Below are 23700 nucleotides of genomic sequence, written 5' to 3' on the forward strand. Positions count from 1 at the left end.
AAAAAAATAAAAAAATAAAAAATAAAAAACCTTTTCATATTTCAGTGTTATAACAACATACTGTATGAAGTTTTGTATTTTATTTTTTATTTTTAAGTGAAACAGATAAACAAAACATATTTAAACATATTTTAGTTTGCAACAAAGTGAGGTGGACCGGGAAAACAAATCAATTTCCTTTATCAATAACAGCATAATATTTGTCCTGCTCATCTGAAAACAAATACATATTTTGAAACATCTTTATTGTAATAAAAATATTTCATTTTCATTATTTAATATCCCTTCAGACTCAGCTCAGGGAGGGCCGTGCGCTAGCGCCCTCTACTGACGAGTTGCCATTTAAAATGTAAAAACATAAAATATATATTTTTAAAAAAGCTAATAGAACCAGGTCTGATTAAAAACATCAATTCCGACATAAATAACACTCACTCACTCACTGTACATGCAACATACACTGACCATAATGATTAAAAACAAAAAAACAAAAAACCTACAGTTATTTATATGTATCATCATCATCAAGTCACCTTTTGTGCGTCTTTGGGAGTGGGAGAACAAAAGGAACTGTAAATACCTGCAACTGTTTAAGCCCAAAACGATGTAGTAAACTTTAAACATGTAAGTACAAGTCAATCCATTGCAGTGTTCTGCAACAGTATGACAATATGGCACGACTGTTTGTGCATTAGATTACAAGCATGTCTTCCATTTTTTTTTAAATATAATAACTCAAAAAGTGCACAGGGCACACACAGCAGCAGCACAGCTAATACTTTCCCTCAACTGAGATGATATATACAGTATTTTTTTTTTTATTTACTATATTTTATGATAGTCCTTAGATTTGTTCCTGCTTGTATTAAATACAGTACGTACGGTCTTTGATATTGATTGGTTAAGAGTTAAGACAATAGCAATAAAATATTGAGCCACTAGAGTGTAGCAAAGGCTTGTTACAAAAGAACATAAGTAAATCACGGGTTGAATGTCAGGAGTGTCAGGAAATTGTAGTCTTTTTAAAATACTGCAATCCCCTCCAATCTACTAGAGTGCTGAGTGTAAGACTTTCCATAGATGTCAGGAAGAAAAAATGTGTTCAGTGGTTCACTGTAAAATCAGTTTATGAATATCACAACCCACATTATGCACGGATGTGCAGAAGAAGTTGTTGAGACAAACCTCAGATAAACAGAGCGTGCCACTTGGCTATTGGTTGACGGACTGAGCGGAGCATAAGACTCAAGTGTTCATTTTCTGAATTATTGTCCTTCTTTATGGTTAACTGTCCAATCAGGCGCTTGGATGATTTCCTACTTGAGTCAGTCTCAAAAACGGAGACCGAAATTTTACACTGCTGCAGAGGAAATTCTGGTACAAAGAAAACAAGAACTTCATTGAAGACAGTCACTGAGCCACGCACCACTGCTGAGGTTTTCTCCTGCTTCGACTTGTACCGGTTGCACTGCACACTGATCTTGACATAGAGGACTGTGCAACACAAAAATAGGCATTACAAATTGAACCCACCCAATGTTATGTTATCAAAGTTGCTAGCTGTGCTGTGTATGTTTTTGTTTGTTACCTGCATCTAAGTGTCGGTCCTTATAAACTGTTCGAACCTTTAACACTCCAACCTCTATCCGCTGAGAAGTTGGAAGAAACTTCAGTGACAGAAGAACTTCCCCTACAACATCCTGCCAAGTGAGAGTATATAAATACAATTTCACGTCATTTGATCAGTAACGGTAAAATTGTTTTCATTTAAAGGGGAATAATTGTTCTAAAATTATTGTAAAGTAGTAGTTACATTTTGTTTTAGTTTTAATGCCAGGAAAAATATACATATATAATTGGTGATGGGAAAATGATGCTTCATGAACTACTTGCAATATATATATATATATATATATATATATATATATATATATATATATATATATATATATATATATATATATATGTAATTTTTACATATATATATGGTCTTCTCGGTTTACAGAGAAAGGTGAGTGCAATGGGAATTGATGACATTTCCACTGTAACCCTCCTGAGGATAAGTGGTTAAGATAATGGATGGATGCATTTTTAAACCGAGCACCATCTAGAGGAGTAAAAAAAGAATATGGAAAGTGTTTTCCCATCACTAATATGTGTAAATATGCTGATACATGTGTTCAGAATAGGCTAATTACTAAACTTGTGTTATGTAAGCATTATCACAAACTTGGCTCTATTTGAAGTGCCTCTGAATAACCCCAAATTAAGTCAAGATGTTCTATTTTTTTTTTTTTTGGGGCTATCTAGCAGAACCCTTAAGGCTTATTGTGCTATTTGTTATCCTGATAGCTTCATCAAACTGTTGATTATTCCTTCCATCTGAAGACAAACAGCCACTAAGCATGATGCGTCCACCACCATGCATGAATCACGGATATGGTGTTCTTTTTGGTCATGAACAATGTTGTGTTTGTGCCAAAAAATAATTTTAGAAATGATAGCCACAAATTTCAACATTGGTTTCATTTGAACATACCAATATTTCTCCAACAAATGTGGTTACAATGTTTTACGTCATATTTTTATATTTCTTTCTGTCTATCAGGTAGAAAGAAAAAAAAAAAATCCAAGATTCTCTTCCTGATGCTGCCAATCCATGCTGTAGGGCCTGGGAAAAACAGTAGAGCCCTAATGGCAGGATATGGTTCTTGGATATTATTGGGTCAATTGAACCCACATTACACAGCAGCAGCATGTGCTATAACACTTCTAGTTTGAAACTAAAATGTTACAGTACCGTATTTTCCGCACTATAAGGCGCACCTCATTATAAGGCGCACCTGCAATGAATTATATATTTGAAAACTTTTTCCATATATAAGGCGCTACAGCAGAGGCTGGGGTTACGTTATGCATCCATTAGATGGTGCTGCGCTAAAGGGAATGTCAACAAAACAGTCAGATAGGTCAGTCAAACTTTATTAATAGATTACAAACCAGCTTTCTGACAACTCCATTCACTCCCAAAATGAATAAACAGCTTTACAGTTTTATTATTTTCTCTGAGGTAAAGTATTAGTATTAGCTAGCGATCCAAGATGGCGGGATCTTCTGCGCATGCATGTCACCGATCGTGCAGGGTCACCGATAGCGTCTTGACAGCGAGACCTGTTGCGGCTCAATATTGATCCATATATGAGGCGCACTAGATTATAAGGCGCAGGGTCAGCTTTTGAAAAAATTGAAGGCTTTTAGGTGCGTCTTATAGTGCGGAAAATACAGTAAATAGGTGTGGGATTTGATTAATCTGTATATATGTAGTTAGCTAATGATAACACCTGAGATTTTTCCAAGATTTTGTTGTTTGGGTAGACAAACAAATCCCATTGCACACAGTTTCTCCCGTATGAGTTTTTTTTTTTTTTTTTTTTTTACCTTCTGAGGAGTGTTGAGTTTTCGTTTTAGCTCCAGAGGGTAGGAGATATTAAGTTGTCTTAGAGGTGTCCTCACCTCTCCCAACGCAGTGTGCCTGGAGAACTTATCAAAGTCTCTCACCTGACAAACAAAAACATATGCGCGTTATAGTCACTGATTGCCACACTTGTCATATATTTACATAGCTTAGATTTTAACATCATCGTTTTTACTTCATACAGACTGTCCAAGACGACAGTCCTAAAAATGATTAGCCTCACACTCGCAGCATGACAACATGAATTGTGCTTGTATGTTACAGAACCTCCATTCTGAGGTCCATGTGATCCAGCTCCTTTTCATCACGCAGAGTACATGTGAACTGGTCTCCAAACAACGGGTTACAGGTGCCTTTTACAATGCGAGTCCGCCAGTCCTGCAGCACTGTGCGCAGGGCGAGTGGTGTCCCTTCACTCTATTGGGATCAGAGAAGAAAGAGTCGACAGCAATCATGTGAGCTTACTGTTTAGTAGATGGACCTGGACAATGTATCTCACATATAAGGAGGTGCATGGATATCTTGAGTGTAACAACTATTGCCTAGGTCCATTTCACCCTCTAATTTTTTTTTTTAAGTTTGCTTCTCCTGAAGCAAATTCTCTGCAGTGCATGAATATGCCAATGCCCAGACAGGATCCAGCCTGGTCAGCTCTACAGGTGGTCCTTGCCACCAACAAAACTCTTTTGAAGCCGCTGACCAGGTGACAAAGGAATTCATGCGTCTGCCGAAGGAGTGTATTTCAAGCAGTCTGCTCGGAGCCCGAACAAATGGCTCCAATGGTTTGGAATACACAAATGACCGATCAAAGGAATGTTCATGACTTCTTATCAATCACAAAAGGATACTCTGGCGCCTCGCCCTTCCCGGAACGTCTAGATGGAGCAACAACACCTCCAAGTGGCGAAACTTGGAACTATCCTTAGTGACAATTCACATAAGTAACCGCATTTTACACATTTATATCATGATAATTCTTGACAGACAACTGAACTACGAATGATTCATGTTATATCTTTGTGTGTATGAACATCCTATTTCATGTGTACTCCATAAAGAATGAAAGATAATCAATGTCTCTCAGTTCAGTCAGATTAGACAAGTAGAAGTTACCTCACAAGTTAGTTTATGATGCATTAATTACAATGTGTGTTAAACGGGTTGTGTGGGAAAACTGATTTGCCAGACTGACCAAATTTAATGCCAAATTATTAATCTTTTTAATAATTTTCCTCTGAGAGTCTGCGCGAGCGAACAGAAGGGTGTGCCTTCACCTGCTCGCCCCACCCAGAGACTATAAAAACACGAGCAGACCACTGCCCGCTCTCTTCTTTTTTTTGCCCTCCTGCTCTCTTGCCTGTTCCGGCTCTCACAAGCCTCTTCCAAAAACTCTGGCCCGACTTGCAAGTGGGCCAGCCAGGCTGCTCGAACCCTTTGTCTAAGAAACTTGCAAACCACGTGGCTTTTTCTTTCCTGGCAGGATCCGTTAACGAGATCGGATCCTCGCGCCACGCCACGCCAAAGCAAGTGCAAACTGCAACGCTGACTAAAGACTCTTTCGTTTTTTTTGTTTTTTTGTTCCACTATCGGTGCTCACCCGCCCGACCTTCTCGGTCCCGGGTACACTTGCAACGCACCGCCGGACTCAAGGTTGTGCACCTAAGCCGCGCACCGCACCTGCTACTCGGTGGCGCTCCGCCGCAGTGCCAACGCACCTCCAACGGCTGGCCTTCCCCGTACGCAGGCGCGTACTGACCGAGCTGCAACACCTGAGCTCGGACAGCTGCCCAGCAGAACCAACCTCGGCGAGGATCAACCTCGCCGGATCACCAACCAATCAAGGGACGAGCCGCGCAACTACGTCAGGCCCCTGGCGCGGCTCCCTCGCTAACCTGTGGAATAAACCTTTTTTTTTCCTTGCATTTTTCAACGAACATTGACTCTTTTTTTCCCCCTTGTCAAAAAGGCCGCCACTTCTGTTCGTTGCTACGCAACTCCAGGGCTCGTAAGTGCGCTTGATTTCTACCTCGGCGTATCCACTGTGTGCCACTTACGTTTGAAACATCACAAATCTGGCAGGTCAAATTTTCTCTTTTCCCTGTTTCTTTATTCATTCGCATTCCTTCCTTATTTTCATTCGCTTTATTTTATTTCTTTTCTTCTGACGGTAGAATAGTTAGATAGGCAGTATTTTGATTCTGTCGTGTAGCAATCGTGAATAAATGCATGTTTTATAAACTTTATTCCGCCTAAGTCATCTGTGTTTCCGAGTGGATTATTATTCTTTTGTTAGTACAACGAACCACTGAATATCGAGTGTGGCGACTTTAGATTATCAATGACTGATAAAAGAAGGATTTTGGTCGTTGTTTGCTCCTGTTAATACGAAGCAAAACAAACGTGGTGCCCCAGAGGTTATTGAGGTAAATACAATTTACCTCTGTAACGTCCAGATTATTAATTCGTCCAAAAGACGACCCAATTATCGCTACATAATGGTGCCGGCCGTGTGAGGCTACAAAACATAAGAAGATCCACTCGAAAATACAAGACTTTGGACGTGAAAAGTAAAACGCATTTCACGTAGTGTACCTAATCATTTATCTCTGTGCAAAAAGGTAAACATTTCTTCTTACATAGAACTGCACTGACTTTCCCCTTCAGCTTTGAATCGAGCGTCTGGTTAGCCGCCATCTTGCGTGTGTTACCACGGAGTGACGTGCTATAAGTAAACGAGAGTAACGGGATTGATTGTTGGAATAAAAGTAAGAGCCGGTCACCGTTTGAAAAAATAGTGGCTTGTATTTGAAAACGTACGTGATAGAACTCGAGTTGTGCAACTTTTAAATTTCAGCTGGCTGAATTTGAAGTTGTTTGTCTTTGTGTTGTTGTGTTTCCGGAAATTGTGGGAAGTCACGTGACAGCCTACGTGCGTCGCGTTGACCCGACTCGAGTTACGTGCTTCGGAGTAGCTAACCGCGAGCAACGTAAACGACGTCCGAGTCACTTTCCCCGTGTTCCTCCTACACCTAGCTTGTGGGAGAAGTTTGAGTCGTGACTGAGCTTTTGTAGCCGCCGACTCAAAGTTTCAGCTCGTGGCGAGCGGATTAACAGAGCGCTAAGACGTTAGCTGCTTACCTGTACCGTGTACGCATTTCCACAAGGTGGCGCCATAGTCCTTGTGAAGAGCTGTGTGGCTCGTGGAGGCGTGGTTGAGTACCTCCCCCTCCCTTCTCATTGGCGAGTTTGAGCCACGCCTGTAGACGCCCCGAAAGGGAGCGGGTCTCGCAGGTTGTCAGCTGTCAGACAGCGTTTGAGCTGTCAATAGACAACTGACCCCCCCCACTGCTGCTTTAACGCCGGTGGTCCTTGCTCCGCGATAATTCTGATTCAATGTCACTTCACATTGCTTTTTGAATTGTTTTCCGTGTCGAGCGTTGTACTTAGTGAGTGTCGTCACCGTTAGTACACAAGGATAATAAAAAATTTATCCACGTCCGATTAAACGCAGTTGTAGGCTTAATTGACTGTTTGCGTTTAAGGATTATAGTAATAGCTGACCGCATTCTAGCCTTTTACGCTGCCTAGCGTGAGAGTAATTACGGGTGCATCAACAAAACATACTGCTGGGTCAAATTAATACAAAGGAACTATTTACACTATTGTGTTTTTCTTTTTTTTCCTCTTTTTTTTCGTATTCCCTTTTATCCAGTTTCATACTAGGCTAACTAGCTATATTCTTGACTTAACATTCCACTTAATTTCAGGTTTTGTGTTTGTTTAGTTGGTTTGGTAGACCTAGTACTATTATTATTATTTTCTTCCCTTTTATTTGTTTTCTTCTAATTTTTATCCATTATTTTTAACTTTGTTGTTTTTGTTTGTTCTTTTGTTTTTGTTTTTCGGTTGTGTCTAGTTAATAAGAAGGTGTGAGTTCGAATGAGCTATTATTAGAGAGGCAGCTCTAATATTTCTGTATAGTTCTGCAGTTTTTGTGTCCCAAAAACCCCGTCCACAGGACATTTGCATGAAACTGTACGGACACTGTAACCAGTCATTTGACTAAGACTATTAACCCCTTTTAAGTTTATTTCCCCCTTTTTCTGTTTTATTGTTTATTTAATTTAATTTTAATTTCAACTTTTAACTCGACTTCCAAAAAAAAAAAAATTTTTTGTTTGAATTTTTTTTTTTTTTTTTTGATTTAGCTTTTGGGATTGACCGCTGTAACATTTTAGAGTTACCCTGTCCCTCGTTTAAGCTATTCTTTGCTGAGTGAGTCAAGTTGAAGTTAGTATTATTATTATTTTATTTTATTTTATTTTATTTTGCTTTATTTATTATTTTATTTTTTGTTGCCGTTTGTTTTTGTTTGTTTTGATAACTGGAATTGATTTCTCCCAACTATAGTGTAAGCTGTGGGTTGCATAGCCCACTACAAATCTTTTGCTTTTGTGGCAATTCCCCTTTTGATAATTTGAACCCAGTGTGTATTGTTGACGATAATACTTGATAGCGGTAGTTAGCTAACTGCGTACGCTGATTAACTAACTATTAAACGCTAGTACAAGTGTGATCGTTTAAAAAGCTATTGACAATATGGCATCACTCCGAGAGACTCCCAGCCCCTGTGAGAACCTAGATACCTTGGCTCAACTGGTGCAGAAGCTGACCAAGGACTTCTTACCTGGATACGCTGAGTCTATTAGGGATGCGGATGTCAATACGCTAAATGATAACCTCGCGCAGCTCATGAGTGACGCTGAGACCAAAGCCCCAAAGGACAAGTCACTCATTCGAATGCTCGGATGTCTGACTTTGAACCTTGCCGCACACTTGAAGCTGAGCGATGCCGAGGACTGTCAAGTGAAACACCAACTTGACATGGCACAACAGCAGAGCCGTGATGCCACGGCACAGCTTGAAGCCGCCCACGACCGAGTGAAGGTCGTGGAGACCCAGCTGGATGACGTTAAAGCGCAGCTGGATGAGGCAGAAGCCCGCGCAGATGCGGCGCTAGCCGAAAATCTGGGCAGTGATGCAGATGAGTCTGCTTTCACTCCCGACTCCCATCAAAAGATTGGTGAGTTAACCCAAGCTCTCGCGACCGTCGAAGAGACAAATCGAGAGCAAGAAAAACTGCTGAGATCCGCGGCAAATGAAATTCACAAACTAAAAGCAGAGGTGACTGACTTGACTGAACGACCGTCAAAAGACCAACTTCGGCTAGCAGAAGCTAATTACTTTCGGGTTAGTTCGTCGCTAGCTCAGTCAACCGATGAAGTGAAGCGCCTCCAAGTTCAGGTACAGACCTTTAGGGAGGAACGTAATGCCGAAGTGGACCGCTCATATGACCTGCGAACTAAATTAGCATTGACTGAAGCCGAGGTTACCCGCCTCCGACAATGCCAGCAGGAATATGAGACAGAGTTAGCTCATATTAAACATGAGTTACAACGCGCGCAGCAGTTGCATGAGGTCTCCCGAGGAGCCTCCCGGCCGGGAGCTCCACCCCCACACAGACCTCCTGATCCCAGAGCCACAGCACCACAGCTCAAACTGCCACCTGAGTCCGGAACCGCCTGGAGGACGCCGCCAGTGACCACCGCCGCTTTAGGCCTGGCACCTCCAATGGCCGCCTCCCCACACGCTTTCGGGCCATCAGGTGATGACAGTTTCCAACGTGGACCCATGTCGACTCCCCCGTTGGAGGGACAAATGGGCGTGGCCTGGAAAGATTTGGACAAGCTGGCTCGAAATATAACCAAATTCGAACCGAAACCAGGGGGGTCCCACAACACAACAGAGTACTTGAAAGACATCAACTATCATCTCCAGCGGGTCCCAATGGCAACCGTGGAAGATAAGTTGTACTTGATCAAAATGACGTCCAGCCGAGCAGTCAACAGACTGCTGGAACGGCAGCCCGCTGATGTGTTGTCTGACCCTTTGGCACTGCACCAAGCCATCTCACGCGAGTTTGACGGTTCTCCTGGGTTGTCGGGCATGGAAGTCGCCATGTTCGTCAAACAGGGAAAGCAGGAGGCTCCTCAGGCTTTCTATAGTCGTCTTCGCGATGCCTATTTTGGGACTCGTAACGAGCCCAACATGGAGGAAGATTCTGGTTTTAAAACGTTGTTTGTCCGAAACCTCCAACAAAACCTTAACCACTACTTGGGACTGGCTTTGTGTCCTGAGACACTGAATAGCTCGCAGCTACGTGACTTAGCAGCTAGGGGCTATGCAAAGCTAAAATTATCCGCCCCCAAGGCAGGCGACGCAGGAATTTATAAAGTGGACGTGGGTCCTCCTTCAGAGCTGGAGGGAGCTTGCTCCTTTGCTCCGAGGGAAGACCAGACTAAATCCAAAAAGTCAAAACAGTCCCGCGCCCCGCGAAACCGGAAACCGCGCTCCAAAACCGACTACTCGCGTGACGAGAAAGCGGACGGAGAAAAGCAAGCTGACGACCGCCGGCGCTCCAAAGTTGCTAAAGGAAAGCCCGATTCGCGCTATCATCCAAAACGTGATAAAGTCGAACGCGCGCCAGCAACCGATTCCTGCCGCGAGTCCCGGAACCGCCAAGCCGACTCCGAGACTGACCACCACGCAGTTGCCAGCGGCATATTGAAGGCACTCCTGAAATTGTCAAAAGACTCGTCAAAAGACCCGCCTTTATGACTAACCGACGGCCGGATGCCCACTGAAGTGACCCACCAGCAGAGGTCACCAGAGGGGCCTCCAGTAGCCGACACTCAGACACCTACTAAACTGCCTTCTGACTCAACAATATTGGTACTGCAGGCTGATCCAAATACAGCAGACCCGCATGTATCGCGATCAACCGATGACGTGAGACCGTTCCAACAGCTTTTAGGTGACCTCACCACCAGGGGGATGGCTCGTAAATTCTATCTGAGCGTCACCCTGGAGCGAGCTCTAACCTACGAAGCCCTTGTAGATCCCGCCGCGGACATCACGGTGATGTCCAACACGGTGTTCGAACAACTCCGCGCCGCGTCACAAGCTAACAGTCGACCGCTCCGCCTACGGCGGTGCCCACTCACCGTTAGCGCTTTCTCACCTACTAACACAAAGCTGGAATCTGTCGCGATGGTACACTGGTCCATTGGCCCCATGGAATTCATTCATCCAGTCTATGTGGGACCCATTGAGTCAGTCCCCCTTCTTATTGGCCAAGACCTGTTGTTCCGCTTCCAACCCATCATAGACTACCAGAGACTCCAGATTTGGGCCCAGGTGCGGCAGGCCCTGCCGACATTTCCTTCGGGCCCTGACCAGGCTCAGCTCTGCACTGTGACTCGGGCGCAGCCACCCCACGGGGAAGCAGACGCCCCCACAGAAAGCTGGGACACGACACAGTCCAAGGCAGGACCCCTCGCGTCCCCGACAAAGGACCGGCTGAGAAGCCACGACACCTTTCTTTGTGACCTTGACCCACCCCCACCTGATGCAGGGTACGCCCCACGCATCATCGGAGGTGTCCACGTGCAAGGTGCACCTGTTCTTGACGCCGTCCTCGCCTTGTGGGCTGACAAATCAGCCATTTCTGCAGCATTCGCTGACAACTTGCGAGATCTCGACCCGAACATTCTTTTCGTCTCCAAGTCTTGCCGGTTTCCGTTGAACACGGAACCTCCTCTTACAATAACTGCAGTGGGCGTGTGCGCCTTAAACCTTCAGTGGAAGCAGCACTCACTGACCCACTACTTCTTGGTTGTCCCGGATGCGCCTCACACCCTTTTCGTGGGTGCAGATTTGCTTGTTCGTCTTGCCGTCCAGGTGGACACCATCAACAACGTGCTGTGGTCCCTCACCAACTCGGAACCTCTAGCTTGTGTTCCCAGTCTTCCAAACATGAAGTCCGGACAGACCGTCCCAGATGCTTGCGAAGTCTTAAATGAGGATGAAGTGATCGCTCCGGCGACCACGATCAACATTCCGGTTCGCTTGGTGACACGAGCTAACCAGGTCTTGAATGCTCGCTCCGCTTTCTTCCAACCTTCTTCGGAGTTCATGAACCTGTCGTTACTCTTGGAGGCCACGCCCATCGTGGACGCCTCTCTCACCACTCTGATCTTGGTTCACAACCCCCTTTCGTACGACGTTCGCATACCAAAAGCGACCCGTCTGGGCCTGCTCATCCGTTCCGACTTCCACGACTTCACTCTAACGGTGCCTGTGGTTGGACACATCCCATCGGACTTGTTCTTGACTGAAGACACCGGTGGCCGAAGACTCACCAGGCCATCTCAGCTTGTTACGGTCAACCCTGCCGGTCCCACCAACGATGAAGACATCGTCCGGGTGGACCTGGGGACAGACCAACAACTGGTGATTTATGCCTTGAGCGCGTTGCCTCCAACGCCCTCGAGCATTCCCTCTGGAAACCCAGAGAAACCTCAACCAACCACGACTCCAAATGGGGACCTTCAACCGTACCCAGAGTTCGAGGAGCACCTCCAAGAAGTTCTGCACCGCGCCGACGCGCTCCGGTCCGAACAGGACCGCGAACGGTTGCGCACCGTGTTAATGAAATACACACCCTCTTTTGCCAAGGACTCTTTGGATTGCGGGTTGACGGCACTACATGTAGTCCGCATCCCGACTCAGCCCGGCGCTCCTCCAACTTTCGTGCGCCAGTACAAGATTCCGATAGCTTCTTACGAACCAGTACAGAAGACTATCGACGCCATGCTGGAAAAGGGCATCATTCGCCCCTGTAACAGCACCTATTCGGCTCCATTGTGGCCAGTCTTGAAGCCAAACGGTACATGGAGACCAACCATTGACTATCGCAAACTGAACCAACAGGTTCCTCTTTCGCGATGGCCCATGACACAACTTGAACAGGAACTTCCCAAGGTTCGAGATGCCAAATTCTTCACCACCATCGATGTGGCTTCGGGGTTCTGGACGATCCCAGTAGATCCCAGGGATCAATACAAGTTGGCATTCACCTTTGGCAACAAACAGTACACTTTCAACCGGTGTCCATTCGGCTACGCCAACTCGCCAGCCGAATTTAACATCTTCCTCAACAAGGCGTGCCCTGATGCCGCCGCCAGGGGCAACCTCATTTATGTCGATGACATTATGATGAGGAGCTCCTCTTTGGATGACCATTTGATGGAAATCGACCACGTTCTTGGACAGCTGTCTTCTGCAGGTGCCAAACTGTCCCTCCTGAAAGGTCAGTGGTGTCGCACGAAGGTCAACTACGTGGGGATCTTGGTTGGGCCGAACGGGATTGAACCACAATCCAGCCGTATTCAAGGCCTTCTTGACATCAAAACCCCCACCGATGTGTCAAAATTGCGCAACTTCCTTGGCGTGTGCAACTATTCGCGCCAGTTCATTGAACACTTTGCTGACTTAGCACGCCCTCTTACTAACCTGCTGAAGAAAGACACGCCCTTCGATTGGGGTGACGAACAAAGCAACGCGATGAATATGCTAAAACAAAAGCTGGGCTCCGCCCCCTGTCTCGCGTACCCCGATAGCAACAAGGAATTTTTCTTGGAAGCAGGATTCTCCGACCATTGTTTGAGTGCGGGTCTATACCAAATGTACGACCAGGATAAACGCGTTGTGGCGTACGCTAGTAAAACGTTGAACGGCCCCGAGTTGAAATACTCCGACTGCGAAAAAGCCCCGCTTTCCACAGTATGGGCAATCAAACATTTCTCAAACTACATTGGATGTCAAAAAGTAACGATTGATACTAACCATCATCCGGTTACTTTTCTTAACAACCAACGCATTCGAGACGGTGTCGTAACGAACGCGCGCATTGCCGGCTGGCTTATGGCGTTACAAAGTTACGATGTTCGAGTCCGGTACGCGAAAAACGCAAAGTTACCGCTGGGTACCGATCTAGCGATTTGCCAGAACTGTGTGTCAACTTCCCCGACCCCGCCGACAGACGTCGCCGTGGCACCGATGCCGGAATTCACGCGTCACCGCTATTTTGAGGAACATGTCTGCAAAGACATGCCTACAGCTTACGTGGATGGCTGCTCTTACCACCACCAAACCCAGCTGCAGGCTGGGGTGGGCATCGCTTGGGTCGACGACACACCGTGCAAACCACTGCTATTCCAATTGGGCCCCCACTCTTCTCAATATGCGGAAATCGCTGGCATCCTGATTACACTCAAATTAGCAGTTGAACACGGTGTCACGGTGCTGGTTATCTGCACTGACTCAAACTATGCCCGCCTCGCCTTCACCTGTCATCTACCGGTGTGGCGTCGAAATGGTTTCCTTACGTCAGCGAAGAAACCCGTTAAACACCGCGACCTCATTTTGACATGCGACCATTTGGTTTCCTCCAATGATATGCATGTCTATTGGAAAAAGGTCCGGGGACACTCAAAAGTCCCAGGACCTGACAAACATTTTAACGACCTAACGGACACGTTAGCCAAACAAGGGGCCCTCAACGGGACTCCTTGGACATTTGATACAGCTTGGCTGCCCACCCAGCCCACCCTGGAGGTCCACGTTCTCACGCGCCGCCGCGCTGCGGCCGCCGCTGAGTCTCGCGACGCCCCCACACGGACCCCTACGGGGCCCGTGGCGTGCGTACCGCCCGTCCGAACCTCCGACTTGGTCGCCCAACAGGCCGGCGACCCCGCGCTTTTCAAAATAATTCAGCACCTTTCTGATCCTGTCGCCAACCCCGTGTCGCCTGACGCGTTGAGTGACGACAGCGACCTCAAAGACTTGCTCTCCGTGCTGCAAAGGCTGCGTCTCGTTAAAGGCCTTCTGGTTTATGACTCCGCGTCTCCGCCTGCCCTGCGGTTGGTGGTTCCACGGAGCCAAAGGGGGGTCTTGCTAACATACGCCCACGACGCGCCTTATGCAGGCCACCGCGGATTCAAGGCCACTGTCACCGCACTACAACAGGTGGCATACTGGCCGCGCATGCATAATGATGTAGCAACCTACATCAAAGGATGCCTGGTTTGCTGCCAGTTTCAGCCAGCAAACCCGAGTCACCGAGCACCACTCCAACAGAAAGGAGTCAACTTCCCATGGTCTGATCTCCAAATTGATTGGGTGGGACCACTGGTCAGATCTCTGAGAGGGAACAAATACTTTCTTACAGTAGTTTGCGCGTTCACCAAGTGGGTAGAATGCCTGCCTGCTCCAAACGACACCGCACACACCACTGCATGCCTGCTGATGAACCACGTGTTCTCCCGTTTTGGGTTGCCCTCACGGGTTAACTCAGACAGGGGAACCCACTTCACAGCCGAGGTGATGCAACAACTTTGGCAAATGCTCGGAATCAAGGCCCAGTTGCATATTAGCCATCACCCGCAGTCATCAGGACAGGTGGAGCGGACTAATCGCACCGTGGTAAATTTGCTGAAAAAGTTTGTTGTTTCCAACCATCGGGACTGGGACACCCGACTCCCACTGATCCTCATGGCAATTCGAGCCACCCCTCACGAATCCACAGGGGTGGCCCCTTTTGAAATGATGACCGGACGGCGAATGACGCTCCCCCTGCACCTGATGTACCAGCCAGGCGAAACAAACCTAGCCACGGCATACACGGCCTCCCAGTACGTGGAGGACTTGCAAGCCCACCTCCGAGCCACGTTTGCATTTGCCCAACAACGGCTTAAGCAAAGTGCAGAAGGTCAGAAAACCTACTACGATAGGAAAGCCTCACAAACCGAGTTTGAAATAGGTGATCGAGTATGGTATTACTTGTTCGCGCAACCAAATGCTAATACTCCGCGTGCCCAGAGGGGCATCGCCCGAAAATTTCTTCCCCGGTGGTCAGGACCACATGAAATCGTCGACAAACTGTCACCCGTCGCCTATCAAATTAGGATGAATAAAGGACGTCAGGGGGACCAACTGAGATGGGTCCACCGAAACCAGATCAAAAGTCACTGCGGGTTTGAACGTCTGAGAACGCGATCGAGCGAATCTCAGGACCAGCATACGTGCGGAACTGACAAAGGGGGGTCACCAGCCGACTCCGAGTCAGCGACCCAACCGCCACCCTCGACAGACGCGCCAAATTCCGCCGACCGACCTCGCTGACTACGATGTTTGAAAGTATCACACGTGCAAAAGGGGGGTCAACACCCCGCTGCACCTACCGAACCCCTCAGTGATACCATACCGAGCGACGCTAATCCCCTTTTCTTTGTTGATTGCGAGAGGTTAGCATACTGTGTTTTGCTACTTATTTGCAGACGCTTGGTGCAACACTTAAGGATACGGTCCTAGCTGTAACACCGATAGCATTATGCAGAACTAGACTAGACAACTACAAAATGATTTGCAACTCAAATTCAAAAGATTATGTACACTCAAGGTGTTATGATACTTATGAATGGTATGCTGCGTGAAATCAGTTTTTGCTAGCCATAAAAAGCTCCCCCGTACTTAAGGCCTTCAAAAGCAGGTCAGAGTACTCTTTTTAAAGCGTTAGTGAGTCTAGCTAATCTAACTAAGCCCCTTTGCCTTCCTTCCCTTAGTCTAGCGCGACTGCCAAGGATACTCTGATTTTTTTTTTTTCCTTCCTTTTGCTCCCTTTTCTCCCCTCCTCCCTTTCTTTCCCTTTTCCCTTCAGTTATTCTTGGATAACGCACGACTTTTGGGGTGTTTAATTACACCATAGGAAGACGCGATAGCTAAGTACCTAGCAACGATAGTGTCGCGCTAACCGACCTAAGACTTTTTTTTTTTTTGACGAACACCCCCAGGGGTGGAGATTTGCACCGACACGCAGGTGCCTGAGACAACCTCCCCGTCTTTATAAGAGAGTTATGGCCTGAGTATAGTCCCGGGTTTTTGAGTTTTAGAAGGCGACAGCCTCTTTTCTCGTTCTCTCTCTCTTTTCTTTAATTTGCTGTTCGTTTCCCCTAGTTACTCATAATATGATACTAGCCTTATAGCCTTAGGAAAAGTTTTCTTCCTTTTCTTTTGTTTGGAATTTCGCGTCTTGCGTCTTTCCCAGGCCCGCGCCTGTTTTGGGACCCGAGTCCCTCAGTTAGCTGACACAGTACCAAGTTAGACACACTGTTAACTGAATACACATAGAGACACATTGAAAACACACAGACGTACCCTGCACACACATAACCAGGCAGAGGTTAGGGAAAAGTGGCACCAGTGGTATGTCTTCAGTGTTGCAGCAGAGCGTGAGTGGGACTCCGGCCGGCTGACCGTGGCCTGGACCCTGGCCACGCATCATCTGGACCCGCCAACCTGGACATCCTGAAGATTCATCCCGCTTGACGAAGGGGGGTCTGTAACAACTATTGCCTAGGTCCATTTCACCCTCTAATTTTTTTTTTTAAGTTTGCTTCTCCTGAAGCAAATTCTCTGCAGTGCATGAATATGCCAATGCCCAGACAGGATCCAGCCTGGTCAGCTCTACAGGTGGTCCTTGCCACCAACAAAACTCTTTTGAAGCCGCTGACCAGGTGACAAAGGAATTCATGCGTCTGCCGAAGGAGTGTATTTCAAGCAGTCTGCTCGGAGCCCGAACAAATGGCTCCAATGGTTTGGAATACACAAATGACCGATCAAAGGAATGTTCATGACTTCTTATCAATCACAAAAGGATACTCTGGCGCCTCGCCCTTCCCGGAACGTCTAGATGGAGCAACAACACCTCCAAGTGGCGAAACTTGGAACTATCCTTAGTGACAATTCACATAAGTAACCGCATTTTACACATTTATATCATGATAATTCTTGACAGACAACTGAACTACGAATGATTCATGTTATATCTTTGTGTGTATGAACATCCTATTTCATGTGTACTCCATAAAGAATGAAAGATAATCAATGTCTCTCAGTTCAGTCAGATTAGACAAGTAGAAGTTACCTCACAAGTTAGTTTATGATGCATTAATTACAATGTGTGTTAAACGGGTTGTGTGGGAAAACTGATTTGCCAGACTGACCAAATTTAATGCCAAATTATTAATCTTTTTAATAATTTTCCTCTGAGAGTCTGCGCGAGCGAACAGAAGGGTGTGCCTTCACCTGCTCGCCCCACCCAGAGACTATAAAAACACGAGCAGACCACTGCCCGCTCTCTTCTTTTTTTTGCCCTCCTGCTCTCTTGCCTGTTCCGGCTCTCACAAGCCTCTTCCAAAAACTCTGGCCCGACTTGCAAGTGGGCCAGCCAGGCTGCTCGAACCCTTTGTCTAAGAAACTTGCAAACCACGTGGCTTTTTCTTTCCTGGCAGGATCCGTTAACGAGATCGGATCCTCGCGCCACGCCACGCCAAAGCAAGTGCAAACTGCAACGCTGACTAAAGACTCTTTCGTTTTTTTTGTTTTTTTGTTCCACTATCGGTGCTCACCCGCCCGACCTTCTCGGTCCCGGGTACACTTGCAACGCACCGCCGGACTCAAGGTTGTGCACCTAAGCCGCGCACCGCACCTGCTACTCGGTGGCGCTCCGCCGCAGTGCCAACGCACCTCCAACGGCTGGCCTTCCCCGTACGCAGGCGCGTACTGACCGAGCTGCAACACCTGAGCTCGGACAGCTGCCCAGCAGAACCAACCTCGGCGAGGATCAACCTCGCCGGATCACCAACCAATCAAGGGACGAGCCGCGCAACTACGTCAGGCCCCTGGCGCGGCTCCCTCGCTAACCTGTGGAATAAACCTTTTTTTTTCCTTGCATTTTTCAACGAACATTGACTCTTTTTTTCCCCCTTGTCAAAAAGGCCGCCACTTCTGTTCGTTGCTACGCAACTCCAGGGCTCGTAAGTGCGCTTGATTTCTACCTCGGCGTATCCACTGTGTGCCACTTACGTTTGAAACATCACAAATCTGGCAGGTCAAATTTTCTCTTTTCCCTGTTTCTTTATTCATTCGCATTCCTTCCTTATTTTCATTCGCTTTATTTTATTTCTTTTCTTCTGACGGTAGAATAGTTAGATAGGCAGTATTTTGATTCTGTCGTGTAGCAATCGTGAATAAATGCATGTTTTATAAACTTTATTCCGCCTAAGTCATCTGTGTTTCCGAGTGGATTATTATTCTTTTGTTAGTACAACGAACCACTGAATATCGAGTGTGGCGACTTTAGATTATCAATGACTGATAAAAGAAGGATTTTGGTCGTTGTTTGCTCCTGTTAATACGAAGCAAAACAAACGTGGTGCCCCAGAGGTTATTGAGGTAAATACAATTTACCTCTGTAACGTCCAGATTATTAATTCGTCCAAAAGACGACCCAATTATCGCTACATGAGTTAAAATAACACAAGAAATTGTAAGACATTAAAAAATGCTCCATACCCAAAATTACTCTAACCAATCCAGTCAATGTTCAAAATGTAACGTTTTTTAAATTCACTAGATGATTCTAGATGTTGTCAGGATCTCTGACAATATTGCAAATCATTGTTTCCTCATAAATAAGATAAGAATTCTTTTCAAAATGTATAAACAAATGAAACCTGTGTATATAGTTTTTTAAAATATTATCACAATTATAAATAGCAAAACGTCATACAATCTTCCATGCCATTGCCAGCCACAGGGTTGCAATTCATCAAAAATATAATTGACTTTAATCCAAAATGAAAGCATGGATAACTTTGGGCTAAACTGACATAATGTACAACTGTTTGGGAGGAGACACAAGATCAAAATGCAGAAATCAGTGTTTCATAAACTCACAAATATAATAACAATAATTTAAAGATTAAGATTTACCGCTTCATCAATGTAAGGCCCCTCCGTCTCGGGTCCGCTCCATAGGAGCTTTAGTTGGACAAACAGTTGGAGGCTGCTGGCTTGTCTTTGCTGCTGAAGCCCCTCCACCCTCAAGACTGTAACCACAAGATGGCGCTGCTGCGCGTCATAGTATACAGAATAGTGGATCCATCCGCTTATCTTCTGTAGGCGGTAGAAGATGAGACATGGTGAGTTTCATGATATTTGTTACTTTAAAAAAATGCAGGGATCAACCAAATGTCTGAAAACATTGTTGTCTGTAAAGGTATAAAATACTTTTTCCAATATCTTAAACACTGGTATTTATTAGTGTTGTTCCGATACCTTTTTTTAGGTTCCGATACCGATACCGATACCGATACCCAGCTTTGCAGTATCGGCCGATACCGATACCATACCGATACTTAAGGTTTATTTTCCTCAACATGAAAAAGCTGTCCTGCCATTGGTTCAGAGCATTCAAGGACCAATGGGATATCTTAGATCGCCATGCAGTGAACATGTCACATACCAGTGAATGTCGTTCACCAGCAAGACACAAGATGCTGCCTCCAAAATCCTATATTAGCGTTGGAATTAATGGTATCGGCATGTTACTTCTGAGTAGTCACCGATACCGGTACCACTGTTTTAATGCAGTATCGGCACCTCTGCCGATACCAGTATCGGTATCGGAACAACACTAGTATTTATTGATAACGTTTTAATATTTGCAAGGTAGGACATAATAACCAGGTCAAATCGTTTCCATATCGGACTGCTATGCATAAGACATATAAAGGATGCAGCTATTACATATAAACCCAGGGGTCGAGTGAAATGAGATGCTGAAGATGATGTAAGAAAAGACTGCTACAAACTTTATTCTCTCTTTCTTCCTGTGTGGATTCCAAGATGTCCGCATCAACATCCTCGACCTAAAAAGTTTGCACACACATTGAAATTCTCTTGTTGTCATTCATTTAAACAAATCCAGCATTCATGTTCACGGAAAATGGTGCCTGTTGAGTTCAATGGATCCCTACTGGCTACTCCTTAGACAAACACACAAAATCATAATAATTGCAAAACACTTCCGTCTCCTCGTCATTGATAGATAGCCACATTTTTGGTGAATGCTTTGTGGCACAAAGCCTTGAAAAATTACACAAAGAAAGACGAAAACCCGTTTTAGTCAGTGCTCCATGTATTTTTTTTTTAGGATTCACTTTTTGTGCACGCCAGCTTTCGAGTGAGTAGTTTCCAAACAAAACTGTCCTTTGTAAAGCTTCTCACCTTGATAGTTGGAATTCCTTTGTATTGCCCTGTTATTCCAGATACGTCATCCGTGTACAGCAACTCACCGTTTACTACAGTAAAGAACAGACAAAAATTTGCAAATGTTTAAAAAACAGAAAAAAATACCATCCTATATTGTTTGGAATGAATGTAGCCCTTGCTCACCTTGAGGCAGAGGGTGTGTTCCTGATGGGCGTCTGAAGAATCTGAAGGCCTGCCAGATCAAGATACCCAGTGCCACCAGAAGAAGAGCAACTGACAAGCCCAAGATGCTGTATTTAACTGCATCCGAGAAGGGAAACCTCAAAGCTGCAGCAGATGACAGAAACCTCCCAGACGTAGAATAGCCCAATGGAAGCACCATCATTTTCAACCTCCATGTGGGCTACAAACCAGCAAAGCACAAGAATATTTGAAAAGGGTCACTTTGAGAAAACCTTTTAGAACACTTAACCATAGCTATGAATGAGTTGTCAACTGAATACAGTCCTGCTCTGTTGTTACATTCAATTTTTGTATGCTATATAAAGACTGGGGTAGATTTAGTAAGAATGCGCTGCATCCGCTAACTGCGCGAAATATTGCACCACAACTGCACCCGCAGTCTGCGTCCACAAAATTTTGACAGCTGGGAGCAAATTTGCGCCTGATTTACCACACATGGCACCAAGAAGATGTTAGTGTAGTCACAGTTATGAGAAAGATGACATCATCAGAAAGCGAGGTTGGACCGAGCGGTGAAGCGTTTTCCTCATTTAGCACCATTAAGCTGTACAGAGAAGTGAGGACGACAACAACGTCATTCATGAATAAATTACAAATTATTGGTGCGATCATTTATTCAAAATGTATTTTCAGAGGTTGATGTATGCATACAGTATGCAACTGGCACATAAAAATGATCGCAAAATGCCGCCCGCCTATGCCGATCAGCCCGGGTTACGTCATAAAAAACAAACAAAGAAACAAACAGAAATAGACCCCCTCTCCTCTCTGCGTGATCAGCCAGAGAGGGATGTGCACCATGCCATGCACTGCTGTCATGATCCCGGAATCGAGGGTGCGGCAGGTTTATACATGCTTTCCATAAACGTTATTCGTGTCACGCAAACTCCGTGTGGCTATTAGCGCTAGAGTAAATTAGACGTTGTATATCAATGAATCTCATTTGCATTGAGGTGGGCATATTTTGCGTCAAATGTAGGCAAATTACTTAATTTACATACGCGTCAATAACACCGGCGCGCAATCTGGTTGGCAGCGCATTTAGTGACAGATTTCCCCATCCAAGCGTGTTTAGTGAATTAGGCGCTCCCGGATTGCTCCATTTTTACATTCAACCTTTAGTGAATGTACCCGTTTCCCAACTCTTGTGTCTTGTGTGTGTTTTGGTGCTAACTCCGCACCTCACTTAACAAGCTTGAACCACCAAGGTAGCTTGCCCAGGTACATTTTGGCTTTCCTGCCTTCCTCTTACCCAGTGTGAACCCCCTTTTTCTATAGTGCCTGTTACAGTCACCCTGGAATAACTGAAACACAATTCATTCAACATCTCAACATGTTTTAAACAAGTGAGTTTTGAATGCTTAAGTATTTATTCAGTTTTTGTGTGTATATGATGTAATGTTTTTTTTCCGACCATTATACCAATAAGAGTCTTTATTGCAAAAACCTGCTCTTTTTATAGGCTTGGAGGTCCACTCTTGAATGGACAACAACCAATCACCGTGCACACGGAAAAGATGCAAACCCAACACATTAAGACCTGAGCTGAGATTTGATTTATATAACGTACTGCGGTACACAATGTCATTTCCTTATTACCTTTCTTAGCATTGGCTAAAATAATATATTCTTTATTGTAAGCGTGGAACGTGACATTCATTTTGATGGATTTCATTTTGATAGTCTGGTTCCTTCCCTGATTGAAGCTGTCACGTTTGTTTGCTTTTCGTAATACACAAACCAAAGAATCCGAAGGACAAATGTGTGCCTCCTCAAGTTTAATCATTTACATATTTGTTAAACTTTAGACTGTTTCACCAGCACGACTCAAAACTAGTGCTGTCAAACGATTAAAATTTTTAATCTGATTAATCACACTTTTTAATTTTGATTAATCAGCTAAGTTACTTGCGTATTCGCGTACTATAAAATAAATACAAAATACCGTAATATTTTGACATTAACGCATTTTATTATCTGAATGTCATTTGCAAACATTGATTAAATGCATGTACGCAATTGCATGCATGCGTGCATTGCTCAAAATGTAACAGCAACATATCAATTGGGTGCAATTCAGCAAGTATATTGCAAAGAAGGTGCTGAATGCTGAAGTAAACTTGGTAACAGCATCATATCAACTGGGTATAATTCAGCAATTATTAATTAATTAAATGCAAATTACTTTTGTTTTATCTAAAGTCCCGTCGGGGTGTTTTTTTTTTTTAAAGCAAAATTCACCACCAAGCACACCAACTGGAGTCACCCCGCTCATTTTGGAACAACAGGCGCAGGAAATGCCGTGCGTTGACCTCATCACTGACCTGCGCAGCCTTCAATGTAACCATCCGCGGTTACGTTCAAGGCTCAAGCGCGGTCAAAAAAAAATAGTGCGATCGTTAATACGTGATTAATGCGACATTTTTCTGTGATTAATCAATCTATTAACGCTTTAACTTTGACAGCCCTAGTCAGAACACACTAAAAAGCACAGCAACACACAAAGCATTTGAGGTCACTGGTCAATATAAAAATATTATTCTTGATTTTGCTAATGTTCATCTGATTGTTACGTAACAATCTCTAAAGAGACCAACATGAACAGTACTGTATGGAGTCAAGTGTATGACTACATCAGAACACTAAAAAGCAAATAAGTCCAAATCAAGAAAAATAAGTTCATATTATTCATGCAATATTCATGACCATAAAAATAAAAAGTTAACTGAAGAAATAAAAAAAATAAAAATAAAAAACAAACACTTACTTTATTCACTGGAAATCAAGATGATTTTAGGGATGGATCTCCTTCTCCCTGTTTATCTGTCGACACATTGTGAATCTTCTTGAAAATGTTGTCTTTTTTTCTTCTTAAAGAAAAAAGCGGATTAACTTGTGGACACTTCTTCCTCGTTCTTTGAGAGAAGGCACACTCCCTTGCTCCAAGCTCTTCAAATGCATTCTCA

General features: G+C 44.8%; 1 protein-coding gene across 1 annotated transcript; it reads right to left on the reverse strand.

Moving 5' to 3' along the window:
- Positions 1-65: 65 nt before the first annotated feature.
- On the reverse strand, positions 66-23680 carry syt19 (synaptotagmin XIX). The gene is made up of 9 exons (XM_077516456.1): positions 23502-23680; positions 20675-20894; positions 20507-20580; positions 20092-20148; positions 19211-19393; positions 3743-3892; positions 3439-3558; positions 1589-1700; positions 66-1494 (listed from the first exon to the last, which is right to left on the reverse strand). The coding sequence occupies exons 2-9, from the start codon at positions 20874-20876 to the stop codon at positions 1187-1189; spliced, it is 1206 nt and encodes a 401-aa protein (XP_077372582.1). The 5' UTR covers positions 20877-20894; positions 23502-23680; the 3' UTR covers positions 66-1186.
- Between the last annotated feature and the right edge of the window lie 20 nt (positions 23681-23700).

The sequence above is a fragment of the Festucalex cinctus genome, chromosome 3 (assembly GCF_051991245.1).
Source record: "Festucalex cinctus isolate MCC-2025b chromosome 3, RoL_Fcin_1.0, whole genome shotgun sequence".
In the NCBI taxonomy this organism is placed as follows: domain Eukaryota; kingdom Metazoa; phylum Chordata; class Actinopteri; order Syngnathiformes; family Syngnathidae; genus Festucalex; species Festucalex cinctus.

Bases quoted from the DNA above. Each gene is read 5' to 3' on its own strand.
- syt19 (XM_077516456.1), bottom strand. From the start codon at position 20,876: ATGATGGTGCTTCCATTGGGCTATTCTACGTCTGGGAGGTTTCTGTCA. The intron at 20,149-20,506 runs GTGAGAAGCTTT...CAAACTTTTTAG, and splicing joins AAGGAATTCCAACTATCAAG to GTCGAGGATGTTGATGCGGA. The intron at 1,495-1,588 runs GTAACAAACAAA...TGTGTTGCACAG, and splicing joins GGACCGACACTTAGATGCAG to TCCTCTATGTCAAGATCAGT.